Below are 26,589 nucleotides of genomic sequence, written 5' to 3' on the forward strand. Positions count from 1 at the left end.
GAGATTAGAGCCTGACATTTTTTTTCTTTCAGTACTCAGCTGAGAATGTGTTTATTGATTTCAGGAGAGAGAAACATCAATGTGAGAGAGAAACATTGATTGGTTGCCTCCTATAGGCATTCTGCCTGGGGAGAAAACCCACAACCTAGGTATGTGTGCTGACCAGGAATCAAACTTCCAACTTTTTGGTGTACAGGGTGACACTCAACTACTTTGCCAGAGGCCAGGCCTAGGTGTTTTTTTGTTTGAAACAAACTTAAAATTTTCACAAACTTTTATAACCTTCATTACCTTCTGTAAACCTTTCTACAGCTTTCACAAACCTTCGTATTCATTGAGAAGTAACTATTCTTTAGAACAACTCATTTTTTCCCTATTCCTTCAAAAATCATCTCCATACCTTATTTCTTCTATTATCAAAACCATACAATATCTTTTCAACTCAATTAGAATTGTTAAAAACCTCCATTTTCAAGGGCAAGCAGAAAAGTAAGCAGCTAGCAGATCAGATCACCCTGGAAGGAATAATTGAGAGCACTCCATTATTTTCTGCACAAGCTGTTAGGGTGGCAGGTGACGCTGGCTGTGAAAGAATTCCTAAAGAGAAGAAAATGCAGACAACAAAGTTTTATTCACTTCCTGAGATTGGAAAGGGGCTAGGTGGTGGAGAAATGCGCCAGCACTAAAGGGTAGAGGACTTGGGCTTTTATTGAATTGTTCAGGGTAGGGGGTGGATGTGGCTGTGTTGCTGCTCGGCTGTTAGGGGTGTTGCAACATAGAAGGTTTCCGTTGGTTTTGCATAAGCTGCAGTTTGCTCCAATGTTATATTTTGCCTGTGGCTGTGGGGAGTGGTTAGTCACATTCTATTATTGCTTTCCAGTAACTTCCACTCCTAATGACATGAGCTCAGGAGAGTAAAATGGCAGTCATGTTTAACAAGTTCACAGGCCTGCTCCGCAAATGGCACCATGATAGAAAACGGCATCGGCTTTGTCCTTCTACAAACTGCTGCTTGTTCATCTAATTCAGAATACTTTCTTTCTTCCCAGCAATGACTCAGTATGGAGTCATTTGGCCATTCATAATAAAACAAAATACAAGTATCTATCTACCTCACACGTATTTGAAGGCAATAACAACGTGCCCTGCTATGCCTGAATGTTATTTGTGAATGACTCTATAGAACGAGCCAGTTCAGATCACCATATCTGAGAGCATCACAGGCTGACTTCACAGAACATTAAATTATGCCTTTTGCTGCAGTAAACAATGAAGAAAGACCCTCTCAGGAAGTAGGAACATTGCTTTTCCTGGATTCCTCCATTAACAAAAGTTCTTTTTTTCTTTTTTTAAAGGTTTTATTTAGTTATTTTTTTAGAGAGGGGGAAGGGAGGGAGAAAGAGAGGGAGAGAAACATCAACGTGTGAGAGATACATTGATCGGTTGCCTCTCACATGCCCCTAACGGGGGACCCGGCCTGCAACTCCACGGAGCCACACCCACCAGGGCTTCACAAACGTTCTAGTTCGTCAGCACCGAGAACTCTTTCCTCGTGTTCTCTAGAGTCGGGGGACTACAATACCCAAAAGAGCCAGCGCCGAGTAGGCCAATGAAAGATCAGCTTGTATGCATTTCCATGAGATTGCTGCATTTGGAGCGGGACTGCTAGGTACTCCCCGTTGCCACCATATTTTCAGCTCACCAGAGTGAGCCCGTATAGAAGTGAGGGCACCGAGAAAGTGCAAAGGAGTCTTTATCTCAGCTGCACAGACGCCATGTGACTCTCAGCAACGCGCCTGGGTGACCCGCGCCAGGGCCGGAACAGGAACCGCTGGCTCAGCGCTCCCTCTGCACGCGCCCTGCTCTGCAAACGGAGTCTGCTGGCGGCGGCGGTGCCGAGGCGCCGGGCCGAGGTGAGTACGCGTCCCCCGGGCCCTCTGCCCTCAGCCCACCTGCAACCAGAGTTCGGGCGTCTGTCACCTCCTGCAGTCCCGGCCCGGCGTCCAGGACAGGAGGGAGGCCGAGTGGAGACAGGTGTGTTGTGACTACTGAGAGGACAGTAGTGCAGAGGGGACCGGGGTTATTTGTAGCTGAAATTTACATGCCCATCTGGGTGCCTAACAATGAAGTGAAGGTCAGAGGCTGGCAGGGAGGACTGCAGAGCCTCGCGCGGGGCTTCTCCCGGCTGTGGGACCCGGCAGAGGATGGTGTTGTACTGGGTGGTGGTGGAGGTTCTCGAGCACTCTCTCTAGGTGCCGTGGGCCACGCACCGGGTGAGTGGAGAGAGATGCCTGTGATGCAGGGGTGGGCGGTCGCAGAGCTGTGGGGGTGGGAGTCTGGGGATGGAACGTGTTAGAAGGTAGCGTGTACACACGATAGGTTGTGTGAGCTGATTGCCACAAGGCCCTGGGGCGGGGCCGTTAAAGCGGGAGCCCACGTTTGCTGAGTGTAGCAGGTACAGTCTGGAAGACCTCGGGAGAAATTGCTCTGCGGAAGGATGGGGCCCTGCAGGTATGGCCCGCAGCTTGGATGAAGTCTGTGTGTCCCCAATGCCTGTTGCTGAGGGCTGGGTACTGTTAAGAGATGAGCAGACATCCCTGTCACCAGGGCCTGCTGTCTCCTCTGATTGGGGGAGCCCTGGAAGAGGACGAGGAGGGGGAGGACCGTGAGATTCTCAGAAAGACAGTTTGTGGTTTCCTGTCCCCATCCTCACAGGCCAGTCTGACCTTTGAAGACATTGCTGTGCTTTTCTCCTGGGAGAAATGGAGTCTCCTTGATGAGGCTGAGACGCCTATACCATGATGTAATGCTGGAGAACTTGGCACTTATATCCTCTCTGGGTTGGACTCTTGAGTCTGTAAAATGGTACTATACACAAGGTGTTTGAAGTATAAAATGTGATGGTCTGATATATGTATATTTTGTCAAATAATTCCTATAATCAAGTTAATAAACATTTCCATCACCTGATATAGTTACCATTTTTTGTAATAGGGCTTAAGATATACTCTCCGAGCAACTTTAAGTGTACAGTATTATTTACTGTGGACACGATGTTTACATTAGACCCTCAAAACTTATTCATCTTATAGGAAGGTTTGTACCTTTTGATTGATAACTTTCCACTTTTCCTCCCCTTGGTGTTGTCAGTACGCTCAGCTTCTTTGAGTCTTTTTTTTTTTTTTTTTTTTCCTGTTTAGACTCTGCAGTGAAGTGCTGTCATTCAGTACTTACCTTCATGTGACTGGCTTTTTTCATTTTGCCCAATGCCCTCCACGTTCATCCCGGTTGTTGCACATGGCAGTGTCTTTTTTCTTTTCTTCTGTTGTCTTTCTCTTTATTTTTATACTTTCAATTTTTTTAGGGGGGTCATTAAGCTGAATAATATTGCAAGGGGTTGTGTGTGTGTGACACTTTTTTATCGTTATCCACGGCTAGACATGTTGTCAATGTATCTTGTGTATTGTGAACAATGGGGAAGTGAACATGAGAACAAAGATGTCTCTTCCACACTCGGATTTTACTTCCTTTGGTGTATGCCAAGAAGTCAGATTTGCTGGCTCATACTGTAGGGTTTTTATTTATTTATTTTTGCCCATTTTCAGGCTTAAAAAAAAAATACTTATTTTTATAGAGAGGGGAGAAACACAGAGAAAAACATCGATCTTTTGCCATTGGGGACCTAGTACACATCACAGGCATGTGCCCTGACTGGGAACTGAACCAGTGACCTGTCAGTTTGAAGGCTAGTGCTCAATCCTCTTAGCCACACAGCCAGAGCTCTATACTGTTTTTCATAATGCCTTTAAGAGTTTACATTCCCATCAACACTGTACAGTGTTCCTTTCTCTATACATGTTTGCTAATACTTACATCTTGTCTTTTTGGTGATAGTCCTCAAAACATGTATGAAGTAATATCTCGTTGTTTGGCTTTACAGTCCCCTGCTGATTAGTAAGGGAGAGCAATTTCTCATTAAAATTTACCTATTAGCCACTTAATCAGATTATTTTCTCATATTTTATGTATGTATTCATTGGTTGATTTTTTTTTTTTAAGATTTTATTTTTAGAGAGAGGGGAAAGGAAGGAGAAAGAGAGGGAGAGAAACATCAATGTGTGGTTGCCTCTTGCACACCCCTTGCTGGGGAGTTGGCCTGCAACCCAGGCATGTTCCCTGACTGGGAGTTGAACCAGCAACCCTTTGGTTCACAGGCCTGCCCTCAATCCACTGAGCTACACCAGCCAGTGCATATCTTCTATTATACCTTACTCTGTGTCCTTTCCCTGGTGAGAACTTTACATTCTTTTGTGTTAAGAGGTGGGTAATGCTCAGGAGCCAGTTCCCCAACCATATTTTACCCGTCGTTGAAAACCATCCCATAGACTTACTCCTGATATAAAAAATAGACACCTGTGATGACATTGCATTCCTATAGTCAGCATGTACTTCACCAGCATTTATTTGCATTCAGGTGGGTCCTGTGGACCAGAGGATGTAGAAGCCCCCTTTGAACAGAGGGGAGTGTCACAGGCCAGCACCTCCAGGGCAGCTCTCTCTTCCCTGAAGACCCACTTCTGTCAGACTTGTGGTCCAGTCTTGAGAGACATATTCCAGTTGGCTGAGCACCAAGGAACACCACACAGCCAAAAAGTGTTCAGGTGTGGGGTGTGTATGAAACAATTTAATTGTACTGCAAACCTCCAAACACACCAGAAGCAGCACCAGGGAGAGAAACCCTTAAGAAGCAGTGTGGACAGGGCCTTATTTGTAAAGAGCTATAAATTCCATGTTTCAGAGAAGTCCTTACCTGTGACAAAGTCGAGGTGGACTTCCTGGCCAATTCAGAACATCTACAGCAGCAGAATACTCAGGCCAGAGAGGAGCCCAACACAATCATCCAGAGTGGGGCAACAGTACAAAAGAGAAAAACTGGTTCCAACCTGTGAGAAGATAAGAAACCCTTTAGCCCCAGTCACACACACATGCTCAGGACCAGGACATGCACACTGGAGTACAGTATCTTTTGTGCCCTGAATGTGGAAAGGCATTCAGGTGTCAGTCAGTCCTCATTAGTTGTTCACCAGAGAGTTCACACAGGTGAAAGGCCTTATCAGTGTAGTCAACGTGGGAAATCTTTCTTAACTGGTTCCAACCTCAGTAATCATCAGAGAATACACACGAGAGAGAGAGACCTTATGAGTGCAATGACTGTGGGAATTCCTTTATCCAAAGACATCACCTTCTTGCACACCAGAGAGTTCATACAAGAGAAAGGCCATATCAGTATAATGAATGTGAAACATCTTCTGCATCTGGTTTTAATTTCAGAAATCATCAGAGTTCATACAGGAGAAAAGCCTTATGACTGGCATGAATGTGGGAAATACTTTACCTTTCATGCCTTCCGTGACCATCAGAGAAATCACACAATTAAAAGGCCTTATGAATGGACTGAATGTGGGAATTCCTTTAGAGTATATTATTACCTCACTGAACACTCGAGAGTTCACACTGGAGAAAAGTCTTATCAATGTACTGAATGTGGGAAATCTTTTTCACCTGGCTCCAGCCTCCGTTATCATCAGAGTGTTCATTTATACTGGGTTAAGGCCTTATGAGTTCAGTGAATGTGGGAAATCTTTTCCTGAGAGCTTGGCACTCATTCAACATTGAAGAGTTCACACAGGAGAAACACCTTATGTGTTCAGTGTCTGGGAAATCTTTTTTCCAGAGAAATCACCTTGTATATCAGCAAGTTCACACAAGATAAAGACCTTATGATTGCAGCGAATATGGGAAATCCTTTAAGGATAGTTCCCAGTCCAGTTAACATGAGAGTTCACATTGGGAAATGCACTTGAAAGTAAAAATATGGAAAATCCTTTAGCCGTTAATTTTACCTTCGTAACATCTGAGATTTCATATTGGAAAATGGTCTTACGAATGTAGTGAATATAAGGAATGTCTTACCTATATCTCTGGAATTTATTATCTGAGAGTTCACACAAGATGAAGGCATTATGTGTAGGAAATATAAAAACTCATTTACCCACAGTCTTTTACCACCAGAGAGTTCACCCAGGAGTTCTTGGAATGTAGGAAATTGTTTTCCCAAAGGATTCTCCTTAATATACCATGAAGAATTCAGATTGGAGAAAGACCTTAGATGTGCAAAGGAACGTGCACTTTTCTTGTTTAGTATTATGATGCTGGAAGAAACCATGAGAAGCCATCTGTCTGAATTTGATCTCATATATCCAGTTGTCCACAGTTGGGAGATTTGCCATAAGTTTAGTTATTTGAGAAGCATGTGTACCTATGTTACCCTTTCTGACCTGCGTGGGGCTTTATCAGACAGCTGACTAAAAGCATTTGTGTTGACCAACTCTTTGTAACTTTGGGAATTAATGTAAAATCGAGATTAAGGTGTGGAGAGAGAAAAACGGTCACGTAAGTAGTTAGTTATCTACATAATCTAGAACTTTTTAAAGGAGAACTTCGTGGGTGGGCAGGCCTGGTTTCTTACCTAGTTGCCATGTCACACAGCTGGCAATATGCTTATTACTGATGGATGTCTCTGAAATCGATTCCCTGATAATCAAAAGCTTATTGTCAGGCCCTGTAGGGAGAGATGAATAGGAAGAGTGCAGACAGTTTTTATGCAAGTAAAACACTATGATATAAAGGTGGATAGGTACATGTCATTACATCAAAGACTTATAAGAACTTTAATATCATAATTTGTGGCCCAACATTTATTTGCATGTTTTGCACTTTAGCCTCTGAAGCAGCTTACAAATCATGACTTTATTCTTTGGGCTCCAAAACCACCCACAGCATGACTGTGCTGTTCCAAAAATGCTACTTCTTATGCTGCTGACAAGCAACACTCCCTGTACTAAAACTGTGACTAAAACTCTTCATTCTGCAGACCTGAACTTGAATTAGGATGTTGCTAAATGCTTCATCATAAACAAGGAAGGATCCCCCTCAAAAAAACCACCACGGAATTATCTCATGCACTGTGGCCCCACTGTAGTACAGGCCTCCCCCTGCCCAGGTGAGGGTTCTAGGAACCCATCTGTATCAGTGTACCAGCTGGCATTGTAAGAAGCTATGTTTGGCTTCAGTGAATTTTTTTTTTAAGACTCAATGTGTTTGCCCATTTCGTGATGGGTGATTTAACCGCATACCTGCCCACACGGTGCTGGGTATTCAGTTTTTGACCCAAAACAGCATGACCCCATGCCCCACACTCCGTATTTACCTGATCTCGCCCTGAGTGACTGTTTTCTGTTTCCTCGGATTAAAAAAAAAGCCCTCAAAGGGAAATGTTTTGCTGATGTGGAAGAGGTAAAACAAAAAACAGAAGCACTAAACCCATCAAAATTGACATGTTCAAAAACTGTTTTGAATAGTGGAAAAAAGGTCTCAATAGCTGTATTGCATCAGATGGAGAGTACTTTGAAGGTCACTGAAGTTTAAACATGTAAGAATAAATACATAATTTTTTATAAATACATTGTGGGGGTTTTGGGTTCGGCCTCATAGAGCTCATTGCTCTCAACTCACAACTCCACCTGTTAACCACTGGGTCACCCAAACATTGAAGGTCCAGTTGACCCTACCAGTCAGAACATGAATGGTGTAAGTTTGTGAACATTACTCCCTAGAAGCTCATCTCTTTGTCACCTCCTTGCAAAATGCATCTTCAGGTTCTGGCCAACACGGAGGAATAAGTAGAAATGCTTTGCTTCCTCACACAACCAAAAGAAGGATAACCAATTTAAAAACAATAAACAACCAGAAGGGCTACAAAATCAAACTGCATGGAACTCCGACAACCAAGGAGTTAAAGAAACATTCACCCAGACTGGTAGGAGGGGTGGAGATGGGAGACAGGCAGGCAAATAGAGAGGATGCACAGCAAGGCAGCAGACTGCTCAGGCCAGGAAGGGCTGGCTGAACAGGAAACTGAAAACTCAAAACTAGTTGCAAAATACTGCAGGGGTTGCGACGGCAGGAAAAACTCCCAGTCTCACAGGAGAGGTCCTTGGAAAGTCAGGCTAGAGCAGAGTAAGCAAAAGGCATTGTTCCCTCTCTGACCCATCCCTCACACACAGTGCCACATCGCAGCAGAGTTGCCCTGCCCTGGCTAATACCTAAGGCTCCACCCAAATGAAATATGGCCCAAATGAAAGAACAGATCAAAACTCCAGAAAAAGAGCTAAGCAAGGAGGAAAGACAACCTATGTCATGCAGAGTCAAAACACTGGTAATCAGGATGGTCACAAAACTGACTGAGCTCACTCGCAAAATGAAGGAAGAAATGAAGGCTACTAAAAGTGAAATAAAGCAAAATATACAGGGAACCAACAGTGAAGGGAAGGAAACCAGGACTCAAATCAACAATTTGGTACAAAAGGAAGAATAAACATCCAACCAGAAGAGAATGAAGAAACAATTCAAAAACATGAGGAGAGGCTTAGGAACCTATGGGACAACTTTAAGCACTCTAACATCAGAATCATAGGGTTACCAGAAAAAGAAGAACAAGAGCAAGAAATTGAAAACTTATTTGAACAAATAATGAAGGAAAACTTCCCCAATCTGGCGAAGAAAGCAGACTTCCAGAAAGCCCAGGGAGTATCAAAGAAATTGGACCCGAGGAGGAACACACTGAGGCACCTCATAAGTAGGTTAGCCAAGATTAAAGATAAAGAGAGAATCTTAAAAGCAGCAAGAGGAAAGGAGAAAGTTAACTACAAAGGAGTGCCCATTAGACTATCACCTGATTTCTCAAAAGAAACCTTGCAGGCAAGGAGGGGCTGGAAAGAAGTATCTGAAGTCATGAAAGGCAAGGACCTACAGCCAAGAATACTCTAACCAGCAAAGCTATCATTTAGAATGCAAGGGCAGACAAAGAGCTTCCCAGATGAGGTAAAGTTAAAGGAGTTCGTCATTACCAAGCCCTTATACAAAATGTTACAGGAACTTATATAAGAAACAGAAGATCAAAAACTGAACAGTAAAAATGACAACAAAGTCATGACTAGCAACAACTGAATCTAAAACACAAAAACAAAAACTAAGCAAACAGAACCACAGAAATGGAGACTACACAGAGACTTTTCATTGGGGAGAGGGAGGGGGGAAGGTACAGGGAATGAGAGGCATAATTGGTGGGAATAAAATAGACAGGGGGAGTTTAAGGACTGTATAGGAAACAGAAGTCAAAGAACTTATATATACAACCCATGGACATGAAATAGGGGGGATGCTGGAGGATGGGGGGATTGTGCAGGGTGGAAGTAGGGATAGAGGGGAGAAAAAAATTGGGACAACTGTAATAGCAAAATCAAGAAAATATACTTTAAGAAATAAAAATTGGTTTCTAATAAAAAGTTCAATTTATAATTTAAAAACAAAATGCATCTTCAGAAACCCCATTCCATTCTCCCCACTCAAGAGTATGTCTTGTTTTTACTGAAGGCTGTGTTCCCCGATTTGCAAATCCAAAAGAATAAACTCCCTTTCAATTTCTCAGGAGGGTCTTCTGGAAGTTTTGTTTACAGTACATTTGTCCAAACCAGTAGAATGTACAACCAGAGTGAAATTTATGTAAACTGCTCTCTGGTTGAGATATATGTAAGATTACTAAAAGGAATTTGAGTATATGTTACCATATGTACTAAGAATTGGTATGCAAATAAAACAAGGTTCATGAGTGGGTCAGACACAATCGCTGTCAGACAGTGACACAGGCAAGAGAAGTTTTCCTGTGGAACCAGTGGCATCTGCTTCACTGCAACCTAATAGTCTTCTCACAGCCCTACTTGGAACTTTTTTCTCTTGACCAGACATAGTGACAACACTGAATAATTCTTCACGTTACATGCACTTGAGGAGCAATATCATAACGTTTACAGCTATGCGTGTGCTTATTTTATGTGTGAATGAGTATGGAATCATACAGCCATTGACAAAATAATGGAGTATCTCAGACCTTAGGACGGAGACCCCACAGACTTCATCTCACGCAGGACACACGGAGAGGATCGTGCAGTAGCGAAAGAGCAGCTTCGCCCTCAGTGTCATGTCATCTCAGTTACTCTTCCGCCTCCGGAATTATCATGTCCACTTGTACCACTGAAACCCTCCTCACCTGCCACACAGTTACCTTGACCACCTCCTTCCTTCACTTTTCTTCCCGTGTGCAGCACACTGATGAACTGCAGGACAAGAAACAACTCCTCACCCCACACACACCCTGTTCTTTCTGACCAAGCAGTACCACTGCCAGGACTACGAGCGTTCCGATACCTAAACGCGCTCCACCATGGCGGGGCTGCAGTACTTCACCGGCGCCCAGGAACCGGGCTGCAGGGCTCGGTGGGGTTAGGGGAGCGCGCGGGTTACACACTCACCTCAGCCGGGCGCCTCACACTGGCCGCAGCCATCGCCTCTGGGCCGAGGGGAGGGATCTGCATTCGAGGAGGCGGCCTTCGCACCGGCCACCCGGGTGTCCTCTAGGAGCTTCAAACTCGAGTCTGTGTGACAAGGACCACGACTCCTTCGCTCTTTCTCGGATTTGCCACCTCAAAACTGACACAACGATCCAAAAGCCAGAACCCACACATAGTAGCAAGCATGGCCGCCAGGAGACAGACCCGGAAGTCCCGCCCCAAGTCAGTCTCAAGGAAATGCTTTCACCCTGTCCTGTCACTGGTTTAATTCCGAGCAGGTACTTCTGGGCAATGTAGTTCCTCGGACCTTACAGGTGGCACAAAACTTCCCAATCATGGCCCTCAACAATTGCAAGGCAGTGATCCTGCAGAGTGAGGTACCGACTTCCAGAGCCTTTGCTCATTGTGAACTACAGCCAAAGACATAACTTCTTTAGTGAAGCCAGACTGCTCCCAGAACATAACAATATTTGAGATGCTCTCAAATCTTTTGTTCCAAAAGGAAATATCCTTCTATACTTACTCACATACAAAATAGTCCAGGCATAGCAGGACACTCCAAATGTGTGTAGTCTTAAGTGTGTACTGGTATTTTGCTTTATTATGATTAGCCAAGAACAACAGAAATGACTCCATACTGAGCCATAGTTGGAAAGAAAGAAGACATATATTCTGAATTGCTTTAATAAGCACTAGCAGTTCAGCACCCCTCCAAAAAAGGGGGGGGGGGATTCTGTGGAAAGTAACATCACAGTGTGATCTGATCATAAAATACCAACTGTGAAGGGCATGGTGGGGAGTCACACCCCAGGCTTGAAACTTCTTTGGTGAAAAGTGCTAAGGCAGCCTTGTCTTTTACATGTGTCTAGGTTCATACTCCTCCAGAATACCGAAAGTAATAGCCCTCAACGGGAGGATGAACCCTCAAGAGAGTGCACAATTTTGTTAACTATCCTGTAATCCACTTCGCACTTTACTTTTCCCAAACTCCATGCCGTTTTCCTCCTGTACCCTCAATTTCAACTGCATTCAAGTGCAAAATTTATTCTCAAAAGCATTAGAGATTTTTCTCCCAGGCCTATGTTATCTTTTTGGCTCCCATAAGCTCTTACAATTCTCTACAGCTTTAGGTGTTTCTCATGCTGACAAGTTCTACTTCTAGTCCCATAAAAAAAAAACAAAAAAACAAAAAAAACCCCTCTCTCTTCCCTGTAGTCAATGATTATGTACCACCCATTTAGGGACAATTTCACCCACATATATCTTTATTAAAAAGTTTATTTTTAGAAAGGGAGGAAAAGCAGGAGGTGAAAGAAAGAAACATTGATGTAAGAGAAAAACATAGGTTAGTTGCCTCCTTCTTACCAGGACCAAATCCACAACTCTGGCATATGCCATGGCCAGGAATGAAACTGGCAAACTTTCACTTTCTATGACACCCAACCAACTGAACCACATTGGTCAAGGCTACCCATATAATATTTCTTAATTTATAATCTAAGACAGACATTATCTACAAGGGACTGGTTCCATGACCCTGCAAATACCGAAGTCTGTATGCTCAACTCCCTTATATAAAATGGCATTAGATTTGTATATAGCCTACATATGTCCTGTATATGCTAACAAATTTCTAGATTACTTATAATACATAACACAATATAAATTTTATATACTTTTTAATATTGTAGCTTTAGAGAATATCAAGAAAAACTTTTCATGTTCAGCAGGCACAACCATACAATCAATATACAGCTAGAACTACATAGTACACATGGGCAACAATGTAAGTTATTTTTGAATATTTTCCACCCATGGTTAGTGTAATACAAGGATGTGAAACCCATGGATACAATGGCCCAACTAGATAGACTCTTTTTTTAAAAATACTTTAAATTTTTTTTTAATTTTTAAATAATTTTTATAGCTGTTCGAATACAGTTATCTCCATTACCCACTACCACTTTCCCTTACCCCACCCATCCCAATTTCCCACCAAATTTGTTTAGTTGGACAGAGAGGAGCAGAGGGAGAAACAGAAACAATCATCAGATTCTCACACGCCTCACCTGGGGGCCTGGACAACCCAGGCATGTGCCCTGACTGGGAATCAAACCTGCGGCCTTTTGGTTCCCAGGCCAGCACTCAATGCAATGAGCCATACCTGCCAGAACTCAATTTTTCTTTATTAAATGACCAAATTCAGCTATACAAAGTAACCATGCCTAGGAGTCCTCAGATATATGCAGACTGATCATGCAATTGGGGTCGCAGAAAGAATTATGGGTGCATGTTTAGAAAAGGCATGTTCATCTAGCTGGCTGCAGCTCCTCCAGTCCGTAATGGGCCACTGTTTCTGCACCAACTATGGTTTTCCCTGGACCCAGTCTCTCAATCAGTGACCCTAGTCCAATGAAATGTGGACAGCAGGACACACAATTTCCTGTAGACCAGAAGACAACCCATTAACAGTGCTGATATAATCTGCCATCTGCTTTGGGTAAAGGAAAAATCATGCTGCTCTCATAACTGAGGGTCTCATATCTGCCACTTCCTTGGGGTAATCTCTAAGACTCCTGAAACACAATATCCAAATGAGAACCAGAAAGGCCTTCATTCTTTTCTAGGAAGCTTTGGAGAGCCACACAAATTTGGTGAAAACTGGTCAGTTATTTTCTGCCATCATACAGTCTGTCCACAAGCAGAGAATGTTTGAGACCCCTAAAATGTTGTTTAGCTCTTCATGCTTGTAGAGCCCAAATCAGTTTATAAACTACCCTGAACAGTAAAAAGGACAACCAATTTTAAAGGAGAGAACTGGGTAGGTAGCTCAGCTGGTTAGAGCATCACCCCAATATGCCAAGGCTGTGGGTTCAAACCCGTTTGGGCACATAAATAATCAACAAATGAATACATAAGTAAGAGAAACAACAAATCAATATTTCTCTCTTCCCTTCTCTAAAAATCAATAAATAAAAATTAAAAATAGCCCTGGCTGGTGTGGCTCAGCAGACTGAGCATTGGCCCATGGCCCATTAGGTTGCTCCTGCAGTTCCTGATCAGGGCACATGACTGGGTTGCAGGTCGGGTCCCCAGTTGGGGGCGTCAGAGAGGCCACTAATCTCTGTTTCTCCCTCCCTCCTCTCTAAAAATAAATAAAATATGTTTTAAAACTTTAAAAGTAAAGATTAGTGTGGAATTAACAGTAAGGCCTCAATTACTGTACAAGCCAAAGCAATGTGCAGCAGGCACTTCTAGGTTTATGAATTGCTAGCTGGAAAAACTCATCCAAAGCATCACATGAGCCCAACAAATCCCTGGGACAAGTAGATACTGTTCTGCAGTGTCCGAATTAGTCATAAGGGGAAAGCTGACACCTAAGTGCTCACATTATTTCTACTTTACTACAATATGTGTGAGAATAAGAGGTCAGTTTCCCTGAGCACATTAGGGTGTGGACTGTTCCAAAGTTTGTAAACCTGCCCCCTGGTCGAGAGGAAAAGGCTACAGCCACACAATCAGTTTGCACTGTAAACCTAAAAAGTGCGCTAAGCAAGTAAGAAAGTATAATATATTTCCACACATTTCCCATATGAATGAAATTTACAAGGAATGTCATTGGGCCAATTCAAATGTAATAGTTTAGATTCAGACAGATGGCTCCTCAGAGTTTCCTACAAGGTTGCTTGTTACACTGAACAGGAAATTGTACACTCTCAACACACTTCAGACTTTTTTCTAGTGTGAACTCTCTGGTGTTGAGACAAGGTAGATATTCGCTTAAAAAATTTCCCACACTCACTGCACTCATAAGGTCTTTCTTCAGTGTGAACTCTCTGGTGTTTGCTGAATTGGGAACTATCCTTAAATGACCTTCCACATTCACTGCACTCATAAGGCCTGTCTCCTGTGTGAACTCGCTGATGATAACGAAGGTTGGAACTACTGATAAAAGATTTCCCACATTCACCACACTCATAAGGCCTTTCTCCACGATGCACTCGCTCGTGACATTGAAGGGAGTAGCGACAAGTAAAAGATTTGCCACATTCAGTGCACTCATAAGGCCTTTCTCCAGTGTGAACTCTCTGGTGTCTAACGAGTGAAGACTTGCTGGTAAAAGATTTCCCACATTGAATGCACTGATAGGGCTTTTCTCCCCTGTGAAGTCTCTGATGATAACGAAGGCCAGGGGCAGAGGTAAAAGATTTACTACATTCACTACACTTGTAAGACCTTTCTCTATTGTGAATTTTCTGGTGCATTGAGAGGGAATATTTGATGTGAAAGGATTTCCCACATTCACTACACTCATAAGGTCTCTGTCCAGTGTGACCTCTCTGGTGTTTAACAAATTGAGAACTATCTTTAAAGGTTTTTCCACATTCACTGCATTTATATGGCCTTTCTCCAGTATGCATTCTGTGATGATAACGGAGGCTTGAGCTAAAGGTAAAAGATTTCCCACACTCATTGCACTTATAAGGTCTTTCTCCTGTATGAATTCTCTGATGGTAATTCAGAGTGGAACTAGATGTAAAAGACTTCCCACATTCACTGCATTCATGAGTTCTTTGTCCAAGGTGCCGTCGCTCATGACATCGAAGGGTGGAGCTTGAAGTAAAAGATTTGCCACATAAACTGCACACATATGGCTTTTCTCCAGTGTGAATTCTATGATGATAACGAAGGGTAGACCTAAAGGTAAAATGTTTTCCACACTCACTGCATTCGTAAGGACTATTCCCTGAATGAACTATCAGGTGTGTAAGAAGGTTATTTCTATGGGTATAAGACTTCCCGCATTCCCTGCATTCATAAGGCCTTTCTCCAGTGTGAATTCGCTGATGATAACGAAGTTTGGAACTACAGATAAAAGATTTCCCACATTCACCACACTCATAAGGCCTTTCTCTTGTGTGAATTCTCTGATGATAGCGGAGGGTGGAACCAGAGGCAAAAGATTTTTCACACTGATTGCATTTGTAAGGCTTTGTTCCAGAATGAACTCTCTGATGGTAAGAAAGGCTACTACTACTGGTGAAAGACTTTCCACATTCACTGCACTCATAAGGCCTTTCTCCAGTGTGAACTCTCTGGTGTTTAGTAAATTGTGATCTATCCTTAAAGGTTTTTTCACATTCACTGCATTCATATAGTTTTTCTCCATTATGTACTCTGTGATGATAACGGAGGCTTGAGGTAGAGGTAAAAGATTTCCCACATTCATTACACCCATAAGGCCTTTCTCCTGTGTGAGAGCTCTGATGATAATTTAAAGCAGCAACAGAGGTAAAAGATTTGGAGCAGTCATTACACTTGTAAGGCTTTTCTCCAGTGTGAACTCTCTGATAAGGAATCAACACTGAACTATGACTAAAAAGTTGTGTACACTCACTGCACACAAAACTGTTTTCTCCATTCTGCTGTCCTGAGGGAGAAATGAGGAAACATTTGTGGCTTAAGGATTTTCCACATTGGCTACACTTGTACGGCCTTGCTCCTGTATGAATTTTTTGATGCCGATGGAAAGTTAAGGTTTCACTAAAGGATTTTACACTTTCACCACACACATGGAAACTTTCTCCTGTGTGGCTTCTGCAGTGTGTGATAAATGAGGATTGGCATCTGAATGTTTTTCCACATTCACTGCACACAAAACACTGTCTTCCAGTGTGAACAGCCTGGTCCACAAGTACGTGCTGGGAGTTGCAGGCTTTCTTGCCTTCCCCCAAAGTGTAATGACTTTTTCTGCTTTGTATCGCTGCTTCCCACTGTGTGCCTTTGTTTGGCTCCTTCACTTTATGGGTGTCCTGCTGTTGCTGAGGACCTGAGCTGGCCAGGAAGTCCATGTCAGCATCTCCACAGGTAAAGGGCTTCCCTGACACGTGGATTCTGCAGCTCTTCACAAGTGAGGCCCCGCTCAGAGTATTACTGAAGGGTTTCTGTCCCATATGCTGTTCCTGGTACTGGTGACACTTTGCACTGAAATGAAATCGTTTTGCACATGCCCCGCACCTCAGCAGTGTCGGGCTGTGTTGTTTGCCCTGCTGCTCTACCAAGTTAAAAATGTCTCTCAAGACAGGCTCACAACTCGCACAGGGGTGACTCTTCTGGGAAGACGAAGCTGCCTTGGGATTCTTGGTCTGTGCGACTTGTACACAAACATTCTGTTTAATAGGTGTCTCCACATCCTCTCTTCCACAGCAGCAACCTGAATGCAGAGAAATGCTGGTGAAGTACCTATTGACTATAAGGAGCAGAGAACCCCAGCACACATGTCTACGTGTCACAGGAAAGCAAGAATACAAGAAATATTCTTCAAAATGAGAAAGTTCCACTGAAGGACTGGCTGACTGTGGTGTATTATTGGGCTTCTAAGGTCACAATATAATGGAAACCTCTCCAGGGGAAGGATACTTGGACAGGGCATGACACACAGAAGAGAGGCAGGGCTTACAATGCATTTCCTCTGCCAAAAGCTTCCTGTATATCCCTCTCTGCTGCTGACATTAGGCTGGGTAGAACACACATATAAGCCCATTACTGTCCCTTTGCAAGATATTAGCTGCTGTACAAGGTCAATATATAGATTCGTGAGTGTCTGGGCAAATAACACATGAGTGCCAATGTTCAAGAGTACCACAGAAAGAGGGGTGAGAGAAAGGGTGAAATGTGGGATCAATGGAGGTGGAAATATCTCTGAGCTGGAAACCCCAAGGGAAGTGACGACTAGTAGAACTGACAAGTCAGCAGTGTCAAAGCTGCAAAAGGTAGAAATGGGTGGGGCTACTGGCAATGATACTAAAATTGTGGTTGGAAAAAAAGTCAGGTTACTGATTATGATCTGAAGGAGGCCCTGACTTCACTATCTCCACAGCTACCACACCCCCGTGAGCCCACTCTGCCATTGTTGGAGAGAGATCCATCCTGCGGTATGTGCAGAAAGGAACCTTCCCTGAAAGTCCTAGAAGGTCAGCTACATAGAACATGAAGCACAAAAGGAAAAACCAGGAACACTGAATGGCCAGCACTGTCCCAGAGCAACAAAGGAGAGAACAGACCCAGAAAAGACATGTAGGTGAGTCATGTCAGCATGATGGTGGAAGAAACCAGCCTGGATTACTAATGACAAAATACTAAGACAGCTATCCACAGAGAAAATTGGTCCTTGGAAGACTAAGAGTACCATTAAAATACTACAGCACCATGCCTGGTGTAGCTAAACTGGTTGTGCATAATTCTACAAAAGGTCAGGAGTTCAATTCCCGGTCACAGCATATGCCCACTTTGTTAGTTCGGTCCTTAGTTGGGCCATGTTCAAAAGACAACCAATTCATATTTCTTTCTCACATTGATGTTTTTCTCCCTCCGTTTTGCTATCCGAAAAATATTTAAAAAGTAATGAAACAGCTTAAAAACAAAAAGATACTGCAGCAACACAGTGGAGCATGAAAAGGACCACAAAGAGGTCAGCTGCTGACATCAGCTTAGTGAACACAGATGGAGATGGAAAAGAAATGAGAAAGGCAGGAGCCCAGTGTACCAGCCACAGGGCAGATGACATAGTGTTCTCAAGGCTGTGATCTGCAGGAAACCTCAGGAGCCTTTGCCACAGAGACCCCCACAGCTCTTCTTCAAGGTGAGAACCCCCACGGCACCCACAGCAAAGGAGGCCGAGCGTGTGTTGCCATGGACCCAACATGCCTGCTCCCCAGAGGATACCAGCAGCCTTAACAGTGAGGGTACCAAGGTCCATCACCACAGGCCACCTGTGGGACAAGAGCAGGTGAGTTGTCCTCACTCCCCCTTCCCAGCACAAGGGCAGCCACACCTCCCAACTGCCAGGCCCCAGAGCCACAGCTGCTCCTGCGATGCCCGTATTTTAGACCCGGACTCCACGGCTATCAGGTGAGTGAGTGCTCAGGTCCCATGCACCAAAGCCATGACTGCTGGGGGGCAGCCAGCTCCTCAGACACCACAATCACTGTCTCTCTCTGTGTATCTGTGCGCTGGTCATAGGCTCCAGAACTGATCCGTGTGTGACTGCATCTCTCACAACAATGTCATTTTTCCTGGGGGCAAGTCAGTATCTAAGACCCTACTACTGCTATTCCTCTGAGTCTATTCAGAGCCTAGAATCCAGATTCACACCTGCTCTACAGGTGCCCAAAGATCAGACACCAACTGCACCATCACCGTGAAGATGCCCTGCACTTGGCACCAAAAGGGAACCACTCAGCCAAAACAGTTCCCACCAGAGAACAAAGTAGGGAAGTCCTCAGAAACCTTTTCCACTGATGTCAACACCCACAGTCTTAGCTATTGTTTCCCTAATGTTGACCTCAGGTGACACAGATGCAGACACTAAGCTGCTGGGCCTTCTTGTATTGAGAACTGCAACATCCTACTAAGTCTACACAGTGACACCCACACACAGGTGTTGATCTGGCTCTGTAAACCCCTTCCATGAAGTCTGCAGATTCTGCTCTGTGAAACGTATAGGCATCAACACAAGGCTACAAAGTACACACAAACAAAAAAAAAATCAAGGAAACATGACAACCCCCCAAATGAGGGCACACAATAATTTATCAATCACCCCAGAGAAATGAAGAGCTATGAGTGGTCAGAGAAGGACTTCAAAATAAAACAAACAGAAATTATGGTGCTTAAAAATAATAAATGAAAGGAAAAGAATGGGACAGAGAGCATCAACAGTTGATCTATCAAAGAAATGATTCAGAAATTGAAAGGTCTTTTAAAACCATCCAAAGGAAAAAGTAATCAAAAGAACTAAAGAGACTAAATAAACTCTACATAAATTATAGGTTATCACAAGGTTATTTTTAAAAATAATGGCCCTGGCCAGAGTGTCTCAGTGGATTGAGCACCACGCTCCAAACCTAAAGGTCTGCAGTTCTATTCCCAGTCAGGACACATGCCTCAGTTGCAGGTCACATCCTGGATTGGGGGTGTGGGGGTGTGCATTATGGGAGAGGCAAGTGATTGATGTTATCTCCCACATGGATGTCTCTCTCCCTCTCTTTCTCCCTCCCTTCCCCTCTCTAAAAATAAATAAATAAAATCTTTTTAAAAGATTTAAAGCTTTAAAAGATCATCAATATTGCCCTGACCAGTGTGGCTCAGTTTCTTGTGTGCTGTCCTGTAAAGGGAATGGTCAGCGGTTCCACCCCCAGCCAGGGCACACACCACGGGTGTGGTCTGGTCCTACCTCAGGGGATGTAGGAGAAGCAACTGATCAATGTTTCCTTCTCACTCTCATATCAATGTTTCTCTCCCTCCCTTTCCCTCTCTGTAAGATCAGTGAAGGTGTTCTCCCGTCATGATAAATAAAGAGCTATACTGAAAAAGAAGTAAAACTGCTTGTGTTTCCAGATGACATAAGTTTATATAATTAAACCTAAAATCTGCACTAAAAAAAAAATAAAAACTTGCCAGAAGAACAAATCCCGTAACATTTACAGAATCCCAAATCCACATAAAAATCAGATGCATCATAACACTAATAAAATATCTGAATAAGAGATTAAGACATCTATAGCATTAAAAACAATAAAGTACTTAGGGACTTACGGCCAAGATGGAAGCATAGGTAGACACACTGTGCCTCCTCGCACAACCAAAAGAAGGACAACAATTTAAAAACAAAAACAACCAGAACTGACAAACAAATCAAACTATATGGAAGTCTGACAACCAAGGAGATAAAGAAGAAACATTCATCCAGACCGGTAGGAGGGGTATACACGGGCAGCAAGGCGGGGGCTGGTTGACCCAGCGAGGCGCGTGGGGATTGTGGAGCAGGGCGGGCAAAGCTGCAGCTGGCCGGCGAGGCAGCAGCTGGTGGACCAGGTGACAGACCTCACAACCCAGAATTCTAGTGAGGGAAAAAAGCCTCAAACCACTGATTGAAAATACCTGTGGGGGTTCAGGCGGCAGAGGGAGAAACTCCCAGCCTCATACGAGAGTTCCTTGGAGAGACCCACAGGGTCCTAGAACCTACACCAACCCAACCACTTGGGAAGGAGCACCAGAAGGGCCCATTTGATTGTAGGTAGTGGAGGGAGTGACTGAAAACCCACAGAGAGAGGAGCAAGCGCCATTGCTCCCTATCGGACCCCTCCCGGACATACAGCTTCACAGCACAGCTACAAGCATTACCCCGCCCAGGTGAATACCTAAGGCTCCGCCCTTTTACTTAACAGGCCCGCCAAGACAAAAAAAAAAAAAAAAAAAAAAGGGCCCAAATGAAAGAACAGATCAAAGCTCCAGAAAAAATACAACTAAGTGACGAAGAGATAGCCAACCTATCAGATGCACAGTTCAAAACACTGGTAATCAGGAAGCTCACAGAACTGGTTGAATTTGGTCGCAAATTAGATGAAAACAAAGGCTATGCTAAGAGAAACAAAGGAAAATGTACAGGGAACCAATAGTGATTCGAAGGAAACTGGGACTCAAATCAACAGTGTGGACCAGAAGGAAGAAAGAAATATCCAACCAGAAAAGAATAAAGAAGAATTCAAAAAAATGAGGAGAGGCTTAGGAACCTCCAGGACATCTTTAAATGTTCCAACATCCGAGTTATAGGGGTACCAGAAGGAGAACAGAAAGAGGAAAAAATTGAAAACTTATTTGAACAAATAATGAAGGAGAACTTCCCTCATCTGGCAAAGGAAATAGACTTCCAGGAAGTCCAGGAAGCTCAGAGAGTCCCAAAGAAGCTGGACCCAAGGAGGAACACACCAAGGCACATCATAATTACATTACCCAAGATGAAACAGAATGAGAGAATCTTAGAAGCAGCAAGAGAAAAGGAGACAGTTACCTACAAAGGACTTCCCATAAGACTGTCAGCAGACTTCTCAAAAGAAACCTTGCAGGCAAGAAGGGGCTGGAAAGAAGTATTCCAAGTCATGAAAGGCAAGGACCTACATCCAAGATTGCTCTACCAAGCAAACGTACCATTTAGAATGGAAGGCAGATAACATGCTTCCAGATAAGTTCAAGTTAAACGAGTTCATCATCTCCAAACCCTTATTATATGAAATGTTAAAGGGATTTATCTAAGAAAAAGATGATAAAAAATATGATCAGCAAAAACGATAGCAAACTCACAGTTAGTAACAACCACACCTAAAACAAAAACAAAAGCAAACTAAGCAAACAACTAGAACAGGAACAGAACCACAGAAATGGAGATCACATGGAGGGTTATCAACAGGGGAGTAGGAGGGGGAGGAGGGGAAGGTACAGAGAATAAGTAGCATAGATGATAGGTGGAAAATAGACAGGGGGAGGGTAAGAATAGTATAGGAAATGTAGAAACCAAAGAACTTGTATGTATGACCCATGGACATGAACTATAGTGGGGGAATGTGGGAGGGAGGGAGTGGGCAGGATGGAGTGGAGTGAAGGGAGGAAATGGGACCAACTGTAATAGCATAATCAATAAAACATTAAAAAATATCTAATGAAATAAAGAATATATATATCTAAAATAAAAGTAAAAAAAATAAAGTACTCAGAAACAAGTTTAATCAAGAAGGAGAAAGATTTGGATTCTAAAAAATTATAACACAGTTTTCAAAGAAACTAAAGATACATATTAAGGAAAAGACATCCTGTGTATTTGAATAGGAACAATTATTATTGTTAGAATATTTCTAGTAAACAAGATGACCAAATGATTCAATGTAATCTCTACCAAAATCCATAACATTTTTTACCAGAAACAGAAAAAGAATCCTAAAATTCAAACAACAAATGCTATCCAATAGTCAAAGCAATTTTGATCAAGAAGATCAATGATAGAGATAGAGGCATCATACTTCATGATTTATTTTTTTAAGACTTCATTTATTTTTTGAGGAGAAGGGAGGGACAAAGAGAAATATTGAGATGAAAGAGAAACACTGATCAGTTGCCTCTTGTACGCATCCCAATGGAGACCAAACCTGAAACCCAGCCATGTGCCCTGACCAAGAATAGAACCAGTAACCTTTAGCTTTGGGGGACAACACACAACCAGTGAGACACATTGTTCAGGGCCAACACTTAAGGATTTAAACCATACTGCAAAACAATATTAATCAAAACAGATGCAAATAGACACATGTACACACAGATTTAAGAAACAAAACACAGACAGCTCAGAAATAAACCCTCATATGTGGGCAACTACTCTTTGACAAGAACACCAAACCACATAATGGGGAAAAGCAGTTTGTCCAAGAAATAGTGTTAAGCCTTGGCCAGGTAGATCAATTGGTTAGAGCATCATCCTGATGCACCAAGGTTTCAGGTTCAATCCCTGATCAGGGAACATACAAGAATCAACTGATGAATGCATAAATAAGTGGAACAATAAATCGATGTTTCTGCTTCTCTCTCTTGTCTCGCCCACCTACTCTTTATAAAAATCAGTAAAATAAATTAAAATAAAATGGTGTTGAGAAAACTGAAAATATACCTGACACCCTACCTTACAACAGTAGAAAAATTAACCCAAAATGTACTAAACCCTCAAAGGAATGTAACACATGAAATACAAAATTTCTTGGGAAAAAAGATCTTCTCGACATGGGTTTTGGCAATAATATTTTGGATGACACCAAAAGCAGGCAAGAAAAGCAGAAAGAAATAAGTCAGGCTACCTCAAACTAAGAAAATTCTGCATAGTAAAGAAAGCAATCAACAGCCCTGGCTGCTGTAGCTTAGTGGATTGAGCCCTGGCCTGTTGACAGAAAGGTCACTGGTCAGTTCCAAGTCAGGGCACATGCCTAAATTGCAGGCCAAGCCCCCTGCTGGGGGCAAGACAACTTATCGATCGATATATCTCTTACACATTGTTGTTTCTCTCCCTCTCTTTCACCATCTCCATAAGTAATAAAATAAAATAAAATTTAAAAAAGAAAGCAATGAACAAAATGGAAAGTGAGAGAATATTTGTAAAGACTATCTCCTAAAGAGGTAAATATCCAAAACATATAAGGTCCCATACAACTCAATAGAAAAAGAAAATTTTAAAAATTGACAACAAACCAGAATAATCGTTTATTCCAAAATCTAAAAATGGCCAACAGATATATGATAAATGTACTTACTTCCATGTTTTGGCACCAAAAAAACCCCATAAAACACACATACACACATTATTCCTCACTAAACAACAGTAAAATGCAAATCAAACTAAGAATGACATCACCTCCCACCAGATAAGATGGCTACTATCAAAACAGCAGAGAGCCTTGTCTGGGGTGGCTCAGTGGACTGAGTGTCCACGTGAAAACCAAAGGGTTGCTGATTCGATTTCCAGTGAGGGCACATGCCTGGGTGGTGGGCCAGGTCCTGGGTAGGGGGGCATGCGAGAGGCAACTATACACTGATATTTCTCTTGATCTCTTTTTTCTCCCTCCCTTTCCCTCTCTCTAAAAATAAATGAATAAAATCTTAAAAAAAAAAAAAAAACCAAAGTGCAGATGTAGATATACTAAAACTGTTATACATATGGTTGAAATGTAAAAAGAAGTCAAAATTATGAAAAACAAGTACAATGCCAGGTTCTGAGGTGTAGCGGAAAATGGGTACTTGTTGATCGAAAGGGACAAACATTCCTTTAAAAGATGAGTGAGTTCTGAGGATGTAATTAAGAGTGTGGCAACTATCGTTAACAATTTCATATACTTGAAATTCAGGAGAATAGATCTTAAGCATTCTTAGCATAAAAAAAAATAAGGTAATTTTCTATAGTGATGGATGTTGAATTAACTTCACTGTGACAATTATTTTACTATGTGTATAAAATCACCACACTGTACACTTTAACATATACATACAAGTTTATATCTTGGAAAGGCTAGGAAAAAAAAAGGGAAAACAGATCTAAAGACTATACACTATGCAGGGGAGGTATTTTAAGAAAAGCCCATGGTTTACATAAGTAACGACCATGACAACACCTGCAACTCCTGGCCCAGGTAGGCAAGAGGAAATGATGGCTAAAAGGAGGAGTCAAACCCTGGGAGGCAGAAGTGAGGTGGATCTGGACACATTAACCCAGACACTGAGAGGGCAAGCTCTGTGAATCCACTAAGCTCAATGCAATAGTGGTGACTTTGAATCCTTCCCTAAAAGGGTTCAGGACTGGGACTGCAGGGAGGGAAGGCAGTGCAAACACTCCAGCCCTAGCAATACAGCAACTACCCAGAAAACTGGGGCAGCAAGCAGTGCCTGTGGTCCACACCTGAGCCCTGAGAAAGGTCTTGGGGTGGATGGAGTAGAGTCTAGTCCAAGTCACTGGTGAGGCCATGGGTCTTACCCAGAGAGGATATAAGTGAAAAGTTCTCCAGCATCACACGGAGGTACAGGCGTCTCTGAGCCTCATCAAGCAGCCTCCATTCCTCCCCGGAGAAGTGCACAGCAACATCCTCAAAGGTCACACTGGCCTGTTATCACGGGGACAGGAAAAACATGAGCTTCCTGTCTCTGAGAACCCACAACCCACCTCCCCACACATCTATCCCACTCCCAGCCTCCTCCAAAGCTGCCTCCTCAGAGGAATTCCACTGATGCCCGCCCTACCCTCAGGTCCCTTTTTATTCATTATGTTCAGCCCTCAGCCTCATCAGGCAGGGAGGCACAGAGATGTAATCCAGTTCTGGTCCTGGCTTGTAGGGTCCCATCCATCTTGTCATTAATTCCTTTTGGGATCTCTAGATTGTGACAAGACACAGCCAAGCGTGGGCTCATGCTTCACCCTTCAGTACCCATCACTAGGGCCCTGGGACCATAACTCACACCTTTTCTCAACACGGACATCATTCTGTAGACTGTCCCTCTGACACCTTTAGTCCCTACCTGAGCTCCCAGTTACGCATTTGTGGAGATGCTGCTTTGAGACCCTCCTCTATACTTCTGGGTCTTGCTTCAGTATTCGCCTTCCAAAAGCACATGTGACCTTCTGATGCCCGTGGCCCTTTTAGACTGGTGTGCTGTTCTCAGCAGCCACAACAGGCTCTCACCACTTTAAAACCCCAATCCTGACGGTCTCCATGCCAGGTACAGTTACAATCAAAAGTGACATTTGCCCCAGACCTTAGCCACCAACAGGACTGAAACCGCCCTCCCCCGAGACCTCAGCACAGCACAGCATACACGGGGTGGATCCTGCCCTAGTGAACAAACAGCAGCTTCGCCCTCAGTGTCATGTCATCTCAGTTACTCTTCTGCCTCCGGAATTATCATGTCCACTTGTACCACTGAAACCCTCCTCACCTGCCACACAGTTACCTTGACCACCTCCTTCCTTCACTTTTCTTCCCGTGTGCAGCACACTGATGAACTTCAGGACAAGAAACAACTCCTCACCCCACACACCCCCTGTTCTTTCTGACCAAGCAGTACCACTGCCAGGACGACGAGCGTTCCGATACCTAAACGCGCTCCACCATGGCTGGGGCTGCAGTACTTCACCGGCGCCCGGGAACCGGGCTGCAGGGCTCGGTGGGGTTAGGGGAGCGCGCGGGTTACACACTCACCTCAGCCGGGCGCCTCACACTGGCCGCAGCCATCGCCTCTGGGCCGAGGGGAGGGATCTGCATTCGAGGAGGCGGCCTTCGCACCGGCCACCCGGGTGTCCTCTAGGAGCTTCAAACTCGAGTCTGTGTGACAAGGACCACGACTCCTTCGCTCTTTCTCGGATTTGCCACCTCAAAACTGACACAACGATCCAAAAGCCAGAACCCACACATAGTAGCAAGCATGGCCGCCAGGAGACAGACCCGGAAGTCCCGCCCCAAGTCAGTCTCAAGGAAATGCTTTCACCCTGTCCTGTCACTGGTTTAATTCCGAGCAGGTACTTCTGGGCAATGTAGTTCCTCGGACCTTACAGGTGGCACAAAACTTCCCAATCATGGCCCTCAACAATTGCAAGGCAGTGATCCTGCAGAGTGAGGTACCGACTTCCAGAGCCTTTGCTCATTGTGAACTACAGCCAAAGACATAACTTCTTTAGTGAAGCCAGACTGCTCCCAGAACATAATATTTGAGATGCTCTCAAATCTTTTGTTCCAAAAGGAAATATCCTTCTATACTT

At 43.5% G+C, this 26,589-nt stretch overlaps 1 protein-coding gene across 5 annotated transcripts; it reads right to left on the reverse strand.

The window, feature by feature from the left end:
- Window positions 1-2,040: 2,040 nt before the first annotated feature.
- On the reverse strand, window positions 2,041-26,507 carry LOC112313680 (zinc finger protein 211). 5 transcript variants are annotated; one of them, XR_011650635.1, is made up of 6 exons: window positions 26,033-26,507; window positions 24,814-24,940; window positions 10,431-16,683; window positions 6,530-6,622; window positions 4,811-4,943; window positions 4,434-4,621 (listed from the first exon to the last, which is right to left on the reverse strand). XR_011650635.1 is itself a non-coding variant. In XM_071219859.1 (4 exons), the coding sequence occupies exons 1-4, from the start codon at window positions 26,093-26,095 to the stop codon at window positions 4,897-4,899; spliced, it is 330 nt and encodes a 109-aa protein (XP_071075960.1). In that variant the 5' UTR covers window positions 26,096-26,507; the 3' UTR covers window positions 4,434-4,896. The 5 variants fall into 5 exon arrangements, 1 of the variants encoding a protein (XP_071075960.1); XR_011650637.1 differs by lacking the exons at window positions 4,434-4,621; window positions 10,431-16,683 and adding an exon at window positions 2,041-2,637; XR_011650636.1 differs by lacking the exon at window positions 10,431-16,683.
- Between the last annotated feature and the right edge of the window lie 82 nt (window positions 26,508-26,589).

This window comes from Desmodus rotundus, chromosome 12 (assembly GCF_022682495.2).
Source record: "Desmodus rotundus isolate HL8 chromosome 12, HLdesRot8A.1, whole genome shotgun sequence".
Taxonomy (NCBI): domain Eukaryota; kingdom Metazoa; phylum Chordata; class Mammalia; order Chiroptera; family Phyllostomidae; genus Desmodus; species Desmodus rotundus.

Bases quoted from the DNA above. Each gene is read 5' to 3' on its own strand.
- LOC112313680 (XM_071219859.1), bottom strand. From the start codon at position 26,095: ATGCAGATCCCTCCCCTCGGCCCAGAGGCGATGGCTGCGGCCAGTGTG. The intron at 24,941-26,032 runs GTGAGTGTGTAA...CCGTGATAACAG, and splicing joins GTGTGAGGCGCCCGGCTGAG to GCCAGTGTGACCTTTGAGGA. The intron at 4,944-6,529 runs GTAAGAAACCAG...ATCTTCTCACAG, and splicing joins CTGTGTGACATGGCAACTAG to GTTGGAACCAGTTTTTCTCT.